Source organism: Microtus pennsylvanicus, chromosome 1 (genome assembly GCF_037038515.1).
Source record: "Microtus pennsylvanicus isolate mMicPen1 chromosome 1, mMicPen1.hap1, whole genome shotgun sequence".
NCBI lineage: Eukaryota > Metazoa > Chordata > Mammalia > Rodentia > Cricetidae > Microtus > Microtus pennsylvanicus.
Genome location: NC_134579.1, coordinates 114,128,054 through 114,142,871, shown reverse-complemented (window position 1 = coordinate 114,142,871; position 14,818 = coordinate 114,128,054). Strand labels below are relative to the sequence as shown.

The window sequence follows — 14,818 nt, the reverse complement described above, 5'->3', positions numbered from 1 at the left end:
ATAAATAAATAAATAACTTGGCCAAGTCATGAGAGGAAAGTAACTGTGACTATCTAGTCTTCAACCCCATTGAAGATCTGAGAAGGGAAATAATATTGTTTGAGTAATCAGGAAGTGCAATCAAGTAACTTCAAAAATATGCAACAAATGACAGAGACAACTGGCTATCTGGGAAATCACCCAAAGTCTCGTTTGCAACATTGGAGCGACCAACTTTGGGTAAGGCCTACAGTAACTGACAGACCATTTTCAGAGGCAGGAAAATTTTCAAAACCATCTTACCCTGTCTTAGCAAGATTTGACTCTCTTTTTTCTTGTATCCTGCTTGTCCTGTCCAGACAGCATACATTTTGTCAGTAGTTGATGCATGGGCAGTTCCTTGCCCAAAGGCCATTTTTGACAAGAAAAAACAAGCTCCACGTGGAGTGTCTTCAGTGCTCAACATTCTCTCAGGAATAGATCAGTACTACAAGGAACAATTGTGTCTCACATCAACAGAACCCTAAGTTATTTAGATGCCACATACTACAGCTCTTTGAAGTGGTTGAAGATTACCTATCTATGCAAAATACAGTCTCTAGGTGTTTAAAGAACCTGATTTATATCCACTCTTAGCTTTGGTCTTTGATCATTTATAGAAGTCTGCCAGAATATACATTTCCTACTTCTTATTTGAATTTTTGATTCATCCTCCATGTTTGTTCTATCCTCCAGAACAGTATGGTTTTTTTACATAAGGATCTGGATTTTTTAATTTTCCTGGTGAGACATGTCCTTCACAGTGACTGGAAATGACTGCACCACTTTTGACTTAGGGGCCCGTGAGAGGTCCCCCAAGGAGTTTCTTGATGGTATTGGGTTGCCTTGTCTGTCTTTTGTTGATCTGCGTTCATTGGTCTGATGTCGGCCTTTGCCACAATTTCTACATAATCTAGAAGGTAGATACCTTTTATTTTTGCCATTCCCAGAGGAGACATTATTTATAGAAATCCCTTGTCTACAATTCCCTCTCAGATGTCCTATTCTATCACAATTAAAATATTTGACATTTTGATGTTTCCTCATGCCTTTGAAAAAATGTTTCTCCTAGCCGAGATTCAGTATTATAGTCAAATATATCAATATTCATTGTATGCAGGATCCATTCATTCATTGGTACTGATCTAACCTTTAACGGCCCAAGTATCTTTTTGTATTCTAAGTTGGCATTTTCAAAAGCCAGAGATTCAATAAGTATTCATCTAGAATCTGGGTCTGTTACTCCTATTTGTACAGCCTTATTTAATCTTGTAAAAATCACTAAAGGGTGTTCTCTGGCCCTTTTAACCCTGGTATATGATTCAATTAGTTTTCCTGGTCACAAATCCTGTCCCAAGCATTTAAGGCTGCTTTGTGGCATAGGAACAAGATTTGTTCATTGAAAAGAGCTTGAGCCTGTGGGTCAGCATAAGTGCCCTCGCGAAGAATTTGATCTTGGGAAGTCTCAAGTCCATTTGCTTTCCCCTGTTGTTCTAAAATTTTTGCCTCTTCTCACAAATAACCTTTACACAGCAGTTGGAGCCCATCTTCCAGGATTGCTGAAACTAATTGAAGCCAGTTGTGTGGGGTAGCCTTATTGCTAGACCCCAATGTCTTTACCATCTCCCTAACAAATGCGAAATGCAAGCTGTAAGTTACAATTTCTTGCTTAATTTCTTTTAAATCATTCATTCCTAAAGGTGTCCATCAACCTTCTTTGGATCCTTTTGGGCATTTAGAACTTGATGCTTTGTCAGAGTTGATTTCAGGGTAGGAAGTTAAAACCCTGGGTAAATCATCTCTGACAGCTACTGGTAATGTTAAATCCTGTCCTTGTATCTTCTTTCCCTGCTCATCAGCTCCAATAATTTCCTCAACCATTTCAAATCTTTTTAGTACTGTCTTTTGTAAAGCCCGAATCTCCTGACCTGTATATATTTCTAGTGATTTCATTGAGGCACCTAATCTCTGGTCCTCATTCTGCACATGTGATTCCAAGGTCTGAAGGTTTTCCTTTAAAGATAACATCTTATCCTTGGACATTATTTGGATAGTGTGCAGATTGCCTTCCTGGAGAGATACTCTATCTGCTAACCTATCCTAACTTTTTAACAAATTTTGATTTTCATATTCAACAGTATGAATTCTTTCAGATAATTTCTCAGCACCCATTGACATGGATTGAATTTTGTTTGTCAAATTAATGTTATCCTTTTCAATAGTATTAATTTTTCAGGTAACTTTTGATTTTCTATGGTATTAATCCTGTCAGCTAGCTGTTATTTTTAGTCTGTAAAGACTGTATCATTTCCAAAAGTGACTCATTCTTAGCTCTGTTATCAAACCATTTTCTAAAGGACATAATATCATTGACAGAAGTTTCTGTTTTGCCTGGTCCCACAGCTGTTCAATCCCAAAGAAATACATTAATTATAAAGTGATTGGCCTACTAGCTCAGGCTTCTTATTAACTTTTGTATCTTACATCTTAACCCATAATTCTTGTCTGTGTTAGCCACATAGCTTGGTACCTTTATCAGTGAGGCAGTCTCATCTTGCTTTCTCTGCATCTGGGTCACTACTGCAGACTGAGTCTTTACTCTTCCCAGAATTCTCCTGTTCTTGTTGCCCTCCCTCTACTTCCTGCCTGGTCATCCAGCCTATACTTCCTGCCTGGCTACTGGCTAATCAACTTTTTATTAATAATAATACAAGTAACAGGATAAAAGATCATTGTCCTAAAGCATAATATACAGAAATAAACTGAGTCCCAACAGCCAATAAATGGATGTATCACAATAGCCATATAAGCCTTGCAGTACAATCCACAGTATCAGCAAAAAGATTATTAAAATTTTGCATGCAAATGCTTTCTGCCATTATATAGCTTTCAAGTTTATTGATTTATTAATTAATCAAATAGTTACCAGTGTTATGAGATCCAGTGTAATAGGTGTTTTAGGTGTAATAATCTTTATTGTCCAGCCGGAATTGCAGTTGCAGAGTGGCAACCAGTGGTACAACCGGTGGCAGCATGAACAGTCCTGTGCAGCTCTGACCTTCTGCCTTGGTGCTGGTCAAATACTGACAAGTATGCTTTGCTTGACAAACCAAAAGCAATCAAATCAACTCCATACACGGAGCAAGGAGCCCAGAACTCACAAACAGGGAGCACAAACTGAAAGCTGCCCATGTTGCTGTCTAACAGGGAATGCAGCAGTGGTGGGGGAAAATGTGCATGAGCTTGGGAAATTTCCAGGTCACTACGCACTTAGCTCTGCTGTGACTGGGGTTTTATAAAAAGAAAAACAAAACATTTAGTAGGTGAAAGCAAGCCAGGCAGGCAGGGATGGGAGACTTTCTGGGCCGTGGACTGTTTGGGGAGTTGGGATGCACCATGTTGGGTGTCAGATGAAGATGGATGCTAAAAAGAAATCCCTCACTAGCTCAGAATTGAGTATAATAAAGGGTTATTTGCTTAGGGGTAGACTCACAGATCACAGTCCTCTGCTCAAATGGGGAATAGCAACTGAATCCCGCAGCCAGAAGAGAGAGGGCACATGCTTTACATTGGCATTTATAGTATAAGAGGCCACGCCCAAGTGGGCGGGTAACTTAAAGGCTACTGGCAGAAGGATTTCCTACAGCACGTTAATACCATGAGAATAGCATATAATTCTGATTTTTGGACAGAATCATAAGGGTTTTGATCTGCTTAAATTTTCTGATTTGTAACCTGCCTTTTCTGATTTATATGTAACAGTATAGAATGTTGGGATTCCAATTGTTAGTGTGTCCTGTACAATGTGAGGAAGTTAATTCTGTTTATACATGGAACTTTTTTGCTTTTGGGATAGTTGTTGTTAATCTCTTCCAAAAAATTACTACAAGCTCTTTGCCAGGGTTCACTTTCTTACCATAATTTTATCATTTTCATCATTAGTAAAAGGTAGTATAATTTCTGTTGGGTCTGTTTCTGCTAATTGATAAAGTCTCAATTTTCCTTTTAGAATTAACTCAGAGACCTTTTCCACATAAGTTTTTAATTTTTTACTTGCTTTATGTGGTAAAATTTCCAACCTAAGATAATATATTCATTCTACATTAAAATTCCTGTAGGGAAATGTTTGGAGGATAATATCACCAGAATGCTGTTAAGATTCAAATCCATATGATCCACATGTGCCTTCTGTAATTTCTCTTCAAAATCAATACTCTCTCAACTTCAGTTGAAAATTCCCTGGGACTATTTAAGTCCTTGTCACCATCTAAGGTTTTGTTTAAATTAATCAAGTCATCAGGACCTATCCCTATAGTGGGCTGTAGATTGAAAATCTCTCTTAGCAATCTTTGGAAGTCATTAAGAGTCTTCAATAAATCTCTTCTAATTTGTACTTTTGGGGGCCTAATTTTTTGTAAACCTATTTTATAGCCAAAATAATTAATAGAATCTCCTCTTTGTACTTTTTCAGGAACAATTTGTAATCTTCCAAAAGGCAAAATTTTCTTTACTTTTTCAAACATTCTTTCTAAAGTAGCTACATTTGAATCAGATAGCAAAATGCTGCCCATGTAATAGTAAACTATAGATTCAGGAAATTTCTTAAATATCATTTCCATGGCTGACTTACAAAATATTGCATAGGGTGGGGCTATTTATCATGTCCTGTGGGAGAATCTTCCATTGATATCTTTTAGCAGTCTGAGAATTATTATAAGTAGGCACTGTGAAGGCAATTTTTCTCTGTCTTTTTCTTGTAAAGGTCTAATGAGGAAGAAATCTTTTAAATCAATGCCCATAAGGGCCATCCTTTAGGCAATAGAGAGGGCAAAGGAATGCCAGACTGTAGAGAGCCTATTGGCTGAATCACCTTATTAACAGCTCTTAGATCTGTCACCATTCTCCATTTTCCAGATTTCATTTTAACAGCAAATATAGGAACATTCCAAGGGCTAGTTGATTCATTCTTCAATATGGTAAGCATCTAGTTCCTCCTGTACCTGCTGTTCTAAAGCCTGCTGTTTCTCTATTGTTAAAGGTCATTGCTTGCTCATACAGGTTTGTCTATCAACCATTTAAAGGTAAAGCTGTTGGTGCCTTTGAAATATCAGCAGCTGTTGTGCCCTGTTTTTGTATAACCCAGAATGGTCGGTGACTATTCTTTATAATATCTTATAATATTTTTCCCAGAAATATATGTTAATTTATGATTTGTTTCTAAGATTGGGGAAATGTTAATCTGAGTATTCCATTGCTGTAACAAGTTATGTCTCATAAATTCTTTGCTATATTAGCTACATATGGTTTTAATATTCTTCTCTGACCCTCTGGCCCTATACATTCAACCTATCTCAAGCTCTGCTTTACCTGAGATAAAGTTCTGATCCCTAAACACTGAACATTTGCATCCTGAAGAGGTCAATTTGTGTGCCAAAATTCTGATGAAATTATTGTTACATCCACACCTGTGTCTACCAGAACTTCAATGACAATGTCATTTATTTGTATTTTTAATTTTGGTCTTTGTTCATTTATAAATGTTTGCCAAAATACTTGTTTTACGGTTTCTTCTGAATTTTTTGTTCTCTCTTCTATAGCTTCTCTATTATCCAGAGCAGTATGGTTGCACACAATATGCATTAGGTTCCTTAATTGCTCTTGGAAGGAGTTTCCTCTATGATGGCAGGAAATGACTGAACCAGATTTGGCATGGGGACCTGCAGGAGGTCCCACATGGAGTTTCCTGAGGCAAAGGATTACCATGAATATTCCTCATTGACCTATATTCATTAGTCCAGTTCCTGCCTTTGTCACACTTTCCACATAATCCAGAAGGGAGAGGCATTTGAATGGATTATTCTTTGAAAAAAACATTGTTCCTAGGAATGCCCTGTCTAAAATACCTTTTAGAATGTCATAGTTTTAAAATCACCTCTCCTATCCATGCCTCAGCATGTTCACGAGATTCAGTATTAATTGTATCTCGGATCAATTCCTCCAGAGGTGCTGACCGTGCCTTTAACGGCCTAATTTTCCTTTTGCATAAAGAACTGACATTTTCAAAAGCCGGAGATTCAATTATTATTTGTCTAACTTCTGAATTTGCTATCGTTCTATTTACTGCTGAAGTCGATCTTTGTAAGAAATCTGCAAAGGCTTTCTTTGGGCCCTGTATGTTTTTAGTAAATGACTCAATTTTCTTTACTATTTCTCCAGTTCTGTCCCAAGCTGCTGTGTGGCATAAATCCAGGGTGTGGTCATCACATACAGCTTGCATATATATGCATAGTAGCATAATCTCCTTCTCCAAGAATTTGATCTTGGGAGATTTCCCTACTTCTAGTTTTACTCCATTGTTCAATAATTTTAGCCTCTTCTCTGAACCAGGTACTCCATTATAATTGTGGACCAGGCTCTAAAACACCTTTAACAAATTCTATCCAGTTGTTAGGTATAATTCTATTACAAACTGACCAGAAGTTTAACATTAGCTTCACAAAAGGTGAATGCATGCCATATTGCTTCCTTGAATCTACTTGAATCTAACATTGGCACAGGAGTCCAGTTAGCTGTAACAGAGCCTCTGCCATTTGGCAATTCTTGTAAGGTTACTGGATATATTAAAGTTGGTTGTCTGAAAGCCTCAGGCTGTTCCTCTCTATTTTTATAATGCAGTGCTGTAATTGGCTCTCCATTAAATTCCTCTGTCTGGATTTGAATATCTCTGTGACCTGTGATCTGTTTTTCTAAGGCCTGTATCTTAGCACTCAGATTAACCAACTTTTTTTAGTGATAAGACAAAAATGATAAAGGTGATAATGTTTACAATTGACATTACATAAATCCCATCTATTAGATATTCTCTCATCTGATTGTTCTATTTTCAAACTGTCTAGCATATTATCATTTTATCCCTCTCAATTGTAATGGTTTGTCCCATTTTTTAATGTGGGGGAAACTCTCTCTTTTTAACTAATTCCTCCCTTTAAGAATTCCCAAATGTTTTACGAAATCTACTGACAATGTTGATGAAGATGTGAGGCTGATCGCCTCTGCATAGAACAGTAAAAGCCTGACCAGATTTCATGGCAGCTACCTAGTTTGGCAGCAGCCCAAGAAGGGGGTGTTCAGGGAGAGCCCACAACACATGGTGGAGAAAGAGAGCTGGCTGTCAGAAAAATACACAGGGGTCTGTCTGGAAAAAGCACATGTGTTGGAGGGCTGCCTGAAAGCCAGAACAGAAGAATTCCAAACTCACTCAGAGGCTTAGGGACAAAAGAAAAGAAAGCCTAGCCAGGTGGGGCTGGAGCCCCACATGCAGCCCCGGCCTGTACTGATGGCTTTTTCGTGAATTTGCACCCCAAACATTGGGCACTAATATAGCACAAGTAATAGAAACCCAGAGTCAGATACTGGGGTTCAAGCTGAAGATCAGAAAAGCAAAACAGCCAAGCCACTATAAAGAAGTCTTACTCTACCAAGGCTGGGCGACTGCAGCCTGAGCCTTTGTCTCTTCCTGTCCTTCCCTCTAGTGCTGGGATTAAAGGTGTGTCTCAGAGTGGCCTTGAACTCACAGAGGTCCCTCTGTGTCTGTCTCTTAAATCCTGGGATTAAAGGTGTGTGATGCCACTGCTTGGCCTCTAGTGGCTTAGTTTTATTTACCCTCCGACTGTCAGGAAAGCTTTATTTATCAAAACATAAATAAAATATCACTATTGATTTTATTTTAAAATTAAGCATGTGCATGTGTGAAGGGTGGGGTTATGTGCCTGGGAGTGTTGGCGCCTTTGGAATCCAAGGTATCAGTTTCCCCAAAGCTGGACTCACAGGAGGCTGTGAGCTGTCCAGCATGGGTGTTGGGAACTGAACTCAAGTCCCCTGGAAGAGCAGTATGTGCTCTTACCTACCCTCTGAGCCATCTCTCCAGCCCTCCTTCCATATTTTTTTCTTTTCTTTTTTTTGTCTCTTTTCTCTTTTTTTTTCTTTTCCTTCTCTCTATCCCTCCTTCCATATTTTCTCTCTGAAACATTGCATAAGAAAGACAGGGCTAAATGCCTTGTTTATCTCACAAAGCATACATTGAATAGGTGGTCTTACCAAAGTATTCTTATGCTAAGGGCCAGAAGAGTTTCTTCTGCTGAGACAATACCTTGCAGTCAAAGGACATCAGGTATAATTACTTTGTATTTTTCACCCAGAGCATGCTTCTGTTCATGACAGACTGTGTGTTTAACAGCCTCCACAAGAGAAGCTGGGCAGGTAGCAGCAGCAATCAGCCATTCTTGGGTCATGTTTCACCGTGTATGTGAGCACAGCCCATAACCTTCAGCGAACCTGCAGAGGGTCCGGAGCTAGTTACCCAGGGGGTCAGTCATTTCTTTTTCGTCTCACTGTATTTTCATCCTGATGTTATAAAACGCCGCACTGATACATGTAACTCAGAACCTGCAATTTATAACCCACACTGTAACTTACAACCTGTCTTTGAAACACAGACGTTCAACAAACTCGTGGGAAAATTCAGCCAGTCTGTCTTTCACTTGAAGTTAGCACAAATACTTTCGGCCACGAAGGAAGGGAAGCTTGTTGTCTGGGATATCCACTACCCCCCATCGTCCTCCGTGTCAGCCTTTCCCTTCATCAAGCCTCGCAAACTGGTCTATTTACAGAAGGAAGGCATCACCATCCTCACCACAGTCGACAAGTAAGGAGCCAATTGGAGGAGATCCTGGTGTGATCCCGCATGTATTGTAGGCCTCTGGTTTATGTACACATGTATTTGTAATTAAAATATAATTGCATCATCTTCCCACTAACCCCTCCTATGTACCCCCTTGCCCTTTTCCCAATTCATGACTGTTTTCTAAAATTGTTGCCACATATTAAATATATAAAATATACAACACATACACACATATATATTCCTAAATAATTAGCTGCAATCTACACAGTCTGTACAATGTTGCTTGTATGCATATGATTTCAGGGTTGAACACTGGGATTAGACAGCCAGTTGAGGGCTTCTTCCCTGGGGGAAGACTATTCTCCCAGCTCTCTCCTTAGTGTCCGAGTTCTCTGTTAGACCCTTTGTGTATACGTCGTCATAGATGCACACTGCTTCTGGGGAGAGTTGTAGCTACCTAGAGTATCAGTTGTCTCTCAGCAGGAGAAATGAGCACTTGAGGTTCAGCATAGAAATGGGTTCCATTTTGTTTTGTTTTTGAGACAGGGTTTCTCTGTCTACAGCCCTGGCTGTCCTAGAACTCTCTCTGTAGACTCACAGTTTGAGGCTGGCCTCAAGCTCACAGAGATCCACCTGCCTTTGCCTCCTGAGTGCTGGGATTAAAGGCAAATGCCACCACCATCCCCAGGAATAGGTTCTTGCTTGCTACATGCACTAACAGGATTTTATTTTATTATGATTTCTTCCTTACTATTTTTTTATAGGGTCTCATTGAGTAACCCTGGCTAGCTTGGAATTCGCTGTGTAGACTATGCTGTCCTGGAACTTACAAGGTCTGCTTTCTTTTGCCTCTTCCCCCTGAAGAGCTGGAACTAAAGGCATGCACCACCACTCCCGGCCCCTAATGAGACTTTTAAAAATCTCACGGGCACACATTATGTTTAAAAATCTTCTGTGTTAGGACACGAAAAGGGACTCCTTTTCTTCTGTGCTAATGAAACATGTTTCAGAGCCCCAAATTTCATGCTTTAAATGTGAGAAAATACCTCAAGGGGCTCGAGAGTGTAGTAATGGGAGCGGCAGGGCTGCGTCCCCAGCACCCCGGCTGCCTGCTAGCTTATGCCCCAAAATAATAACACGGACACTGTATTTTTTTTTTTTTGGTTTTTTTCGAGACAGGGTTTCTCTGTAGCTTTTGGAGCCTGTCCTGGAACTAGCTCTTGTAGACCAGGCTGGCCTCGAACTCTGAGATCCACCTGCCTCTGCCTCCCGAGTACTGGGATTAAAGGCGTGCGCCACCACCACCCGGTCACTGTATTCTTTTAAACACTGCTTGGCCCATTATATCTAGCCTCTTCTCGGCTAACTCTCGCACCTGGATTAGCCCATTTCTAATAAGGTGTGTAGCACCCCAAGGTGCACTTACCAGGAAGATTCTAGCCTATGTCCATCCTGGGTTGGAGCTTCATCGCGAGTGCCTCAGAGAGCAGAGCTATCGAGTCTGCCCGGGAGAGGGGAGCATGGCGTCTCTGAGCTCACTTCTCTTCCTCCCAGCATTCTGTTCTGTTTACTCCACCAACCTATGTTCTAACCTATCAGGGCAAGCAGTTTTTTTATTTAATTAACCAATGACCTTCCTCCATCACGAGAGGGGCTCAGCCATTAAGAGCACTTGCTGCTCTTGCTGGAGACCTGAGTTTGGTTCTCCAGGGGACACAACACCCTGTCGGTCTGAGTGCAGTCCCTGGAACCCGTAGAGGGGGAGGTGAGAAGTTGTCCTTGGTCTGCACGCTTGTGACTCTTCGCTCAGCCCCTAGTCGTTTCATGAGGACTACATGTCTGCTCCTTAGCACACGGGGAGCCCTAGGTAAAAAGCAGCTATCTTTAGTGTGTTAGAGAAGTTCCCGGAAGTGTGAGAAAATTTCTTTAGGACAAGAACTTGCCCTGTGCCTGGAGTCCCTGTACAGTCAGTCTTCACTGTGCCCATTAACTCTTGTCTGCACCACTCAGTGCAGGGTGCTGGGCAGTCCTGGCGTCCTGGGGAGCCTTTACAAAAGGAATGGGAGCTGGGGTTAGAGCCTTTGAGACCCAGGCCTGGGTTCCCTTCTCCCTTATTAAGGAACACTAGCCAAGGGGAGAAGGGCCCTACAAACATGGGGTGAGTTTTCCGCTTCTGCCCAGCATAGAGCAGTAGAAGCAATCCTTGCCAATTACTCTGCCCACCTGGCCTGGCTTATTAATCGGAAATCTCATTTAATCATTCTGCATAACATCTGAGAAGAATCTCTCCCCCCACCCGCCCGTGATTAGATTGTTTTTTAAAGGTCTTAGAAAATAAAAGATCTCTCTTGGGATGGATTGGAGGACTAGAAATAGAAGCCATCCCCCCCCCCCCCAGCACTGCCTTTGCTTGTGGTGACCCGGTGGTGGCTTCATAGTTCTAACGCATCCCACTGCCTAGCCTGTATGATGGGGGGGGGGCTATTTAATTGTTCTCCATTGTCATCTGTGGTCAGCTGGCAGTGACTGTAAGTCACTGTCTCCACTGTGGTAAGGGGCTGATCTTGGAGCCAGAAGAATGTTTGAGAGGACATGCCATTTACTTTAGGCACACCAGGCTCCTATGTACTCTAACCATGGAGCCCAGCTAGGTGCAAGTGTGTTGCAGGGGGCTGCTTGTTCGTCCCAGCCGCCCAGAACTGAAATAATCACACAGAAACTGTATTAATTAAATCACTGCTTGGACCATTAGCTCTAGCTTCTTATTGGCTAACTCTTACATATTAATTTAACCCATCTCCATTCATCTGTGCATCGCCACGAGGTAGTGGCCTACCAGCAAAGTTTCAGCATGTCTGTCTCTGGTGGAGGCTCCATGGCTTCTCTCTGACTCTGCCTCCTTTCTCCCAGCATTCCATTTAGTTTTCCCCGCCTAGCTCTGCTATAGGCCCAAAGCGGTTCCTTTATTAACCAATGATATTCACACCATACAGAGGGGAATCCCACATCACCTCCCCTTTTCTGTTTAAATGAAAAGGAAGATTTTAACTTTAACATAGTAAAATTACATATAACAAAATGGGTATCAAGCAAGAATTATAGTTACAATATTTATATTACATTCATCTTCAGTCTACAGGCCCATAGTATCTGGCAGACTTTTTCATCTGAAATTTTTCACAGAAATTTCAAAGACAGTTCTGCCTATATTGGCAGCTTGTCAGTCACTTTCTTCTGTGTCCTGCAGAATATCTAGCATGAAGTAGGCACCCTGAAGGATCATCTCACCTTTAGACAAGTTTAGCAGTCATTTCTCTGTGGGTCCTGCATGCCCAGATCACCAAGCAATTTAGGCAAGAGTAGTTTCTTTCCTAAATGGCCAGAAAACTCCATAAGGAGCCTCTCCAGTGCCCATCTTTTGCTTTTGCCAGGAGCAGATGTGTCTCATTGTTGTGAAAAGTCCTAAGTTATTAAAATATTTTAAATGCCATATTCTGTAGTCTTTGAAAGGTTTGAAGAATACCTATCTATCTGAAATACATCTCTGTACATCTAGAAAATTTAACTAACATGACTACAAGCTTGACTATTATAGATGATTATTTATTAACCTATATTTCTTAATTATACATTGTTGTCTGAGGTTTCTGTCCTGCCTGGTTCCCACAGTTGTTAAGTCCCAAAGAATCACACAGAGGTCTACATTAGTTATAAACTGATTGGCCCATTAGCTCCGGCTTCTTTTTTAAATTTATTTATTTATTATGTATACAATATTCTGTCTGTATGTATGCCTACAGGCCAGAAGAGGGCACCGGATCTCATTACAGATGGTTGTGAGCCACCATGTGGTTGCTGGGAATTGAACTCAGGACCTTTGGAAGAACAGGCAATGTTCTTAACCACTGAGCCATCTCTCCAGCCCCTAGCTCAGGTTTCTTATTTACTAACTCTTATAACCTACATTGGCCCATAATTCTTGTCTGAGTTAGCCATGTAGCTTGTTACCTTTTTTGGTGAGGCAGTCACATCTTGCTTCCTCTGAGGCTGGGTCATGACTGCAGACTGCATTCCCTCTTCCCAGCATTCTTGTTGCCCCGCCTCTACTTCCTGCCTGGTTGCCCCACCTATACTTGCTGCCTGGCTCCTGGCCATTCCACGTTTATTTAAAATACAAATGGCAGGATCCAGACCGCTGCCCCACAGCACTACATTACATTTTTAAATGAGCTGCACAAACACAATTCCTTAATCAAGAGCAGAAATATATATACGCAGTGTAACAAAATTGACCTTAAATTTGTATCCCTAAAGCAAGATCCACACCAATGCAAATCTCTATAGCATATCCCCTTTAAATGTAAACAAACATTCATAGACAACATTTGGGACTATGTGTGTTTACCCAAGATTCAGATTAATAGAACCCACTGTGCAGGGTATCCACTGTGTCTGGCAACCCTAGGCTTTGAGCAGGTGTCTTCTCTTTAGCCTTGGAGATGTAGCTATAAAGTGGGGTGACAGGAAAAGAAACCTCGCTGGCCACCGTTGAGTGGATCATGGCAACACCAGGGGCTAGAGCCTTACGCAATCAAATGTTCAGTAAAGGGCTCTTGCCATCAGTGCTGTTGTTCTTCTCTATTCCAGCTACATTGTCACAGGTGATGTGAAGGGTAGCATTAAGTTCTACGATCACAACCTGTCTGTTGTCAACTGGTACAGTAACTTCAAACTAGGTGCCATAAGGACGCTGTCCTTTTCCAAGAACCCAGCCAGTCCACCTACAGAGAAATCCAGCCTCCCCACAGACTGCACGTTAAAAGGTGACCTTTTCGTCATCAGGTGAGTTGATAACAAGTCTGGTCATAGCCAAAAATGACTGATGTCCCCTTTCAGTTTGTGTGCAGTGCCGAGGATGTTCCTCTTGTTCCTAGGACACAGAATTGGGCGAGTTCGCCTTACTAGTTTTACAGCTGTCTCTCCTTGGTTCATTGCGATCAGTGTTGGATTCTTTTGTTTTGGTTTTTCAAGACAGGGTTTCACTGTGTACCCCGGACTAGCCCGGGATGCACTCTGTAGACCAGGCTGGCCTGGATCACAGAGATCTGTTTCCTCTGCCTCCGGAGTGCTGGAATCAAAGGTGAACACCACCACTAGGCTTGGGTTTGTTTTGTTTTCCAGACAGTGTTTCTCTGTGTTGCCCTGGAGATTTTTTTTTTAATTAGTTAAAGACTTTACCATGTAGAAGCCAGAAGCTGGATGGCCCTATCCCTAACTTCTCATCTCTGTTGTCCTGGAGTCCTTGGCCATGGGGTAGTCTCATTTCTTGGAGCTGAGCTTGTCCTAGCCACTGAGGTTAAAGGCATTGGGTAATTAGTAGCCATAACATTTCAAGACTGAATTATCCATGAGTCTGCTTAATTGCCCTTGCAGTCTTTACAGGCACATCTGTATGTGCGCACCCAACTCCATATTTGCATACACAAATGAATATTTGCATGTGTAGATTAGCTAATTGTACAACTGACTGTCCATCTGCATACTTAATGACTCAATTTACATGTGGGAAAGTGGGCTTTTTTTCACTTGCAAATGGAGGCTGTTAGATGTTGGTGGTATATTTTTAGAGATGTTGGGTTAATAATGTCACCAAATCATAGACGACAAAGGCGGCTCGTGTGCAGTTAGAAGCAGAATGGTTGGCGTGGCCGGTCCCTGCAAACGCTGATCCTGTCGGGTCTCTCCTTGGCAAACAGGAATTTTATTATCGGAACATTTGATGCTACCGTGTACCACATGACGGCAGATGGCACCAAACTCGAGAAGCTCTTTGTGGAGCCCAGGGATGCCGTCTATGCCATCTCCTGCCACCCGTACCAACCCTTCATCGCGGTCGGGAGTGTCTGTGGGATGATCAAGGTGTGGGACTACGAGAAGAAGGTGTATCTGTTCAGCAGGACCTTCGAGAAGGGGCTTGGAGTGCAGAGTCTGAGCTACAACCCCGAAGGTACCCACAGTGGCTGTGCCCTGGTCTGTCACCAGCCAGTTGTCCCTCTCCTCAGTCTAGCACCCTTCCCAAGGTGTTTCTCTTCCCATTTTTCTTGTGGCGGTTTTTCC

The 14,818-nt window shown here is 41.7% G+C and overlaps 1 protein-coding gene across 2 annotated transcripts in view; it reads left to right on the top strand.

Annotated features, from left to right (window-relative positions):
* Cfap251 (cilia and flagella associated protein 251) overlaps nt 1–14,818 on the top strand; it is a 90,190-nt gene that overhangs the window by 36,104 nt on the left and 39,268 nt on the right. For both annotated transcript variants that reach the window (XM_075979386.1, XM_075979397.1), the window contains 3 exons: nt 8,514–8,722; nt 13,349–13,543; nt 14,458–14,708. In XM_075979386.1, the coding sequence (XP_075835501.1) occupies nt 8,514–8,722; nt 13,349–13,543; nt 14,458–14,708 (655 nt within the window). The remainder of the gene's footprint in view (nt 1–8,513; nt 8,723–13,348; nt 13,544–14,457; nt 14,709–14,818) is intronic.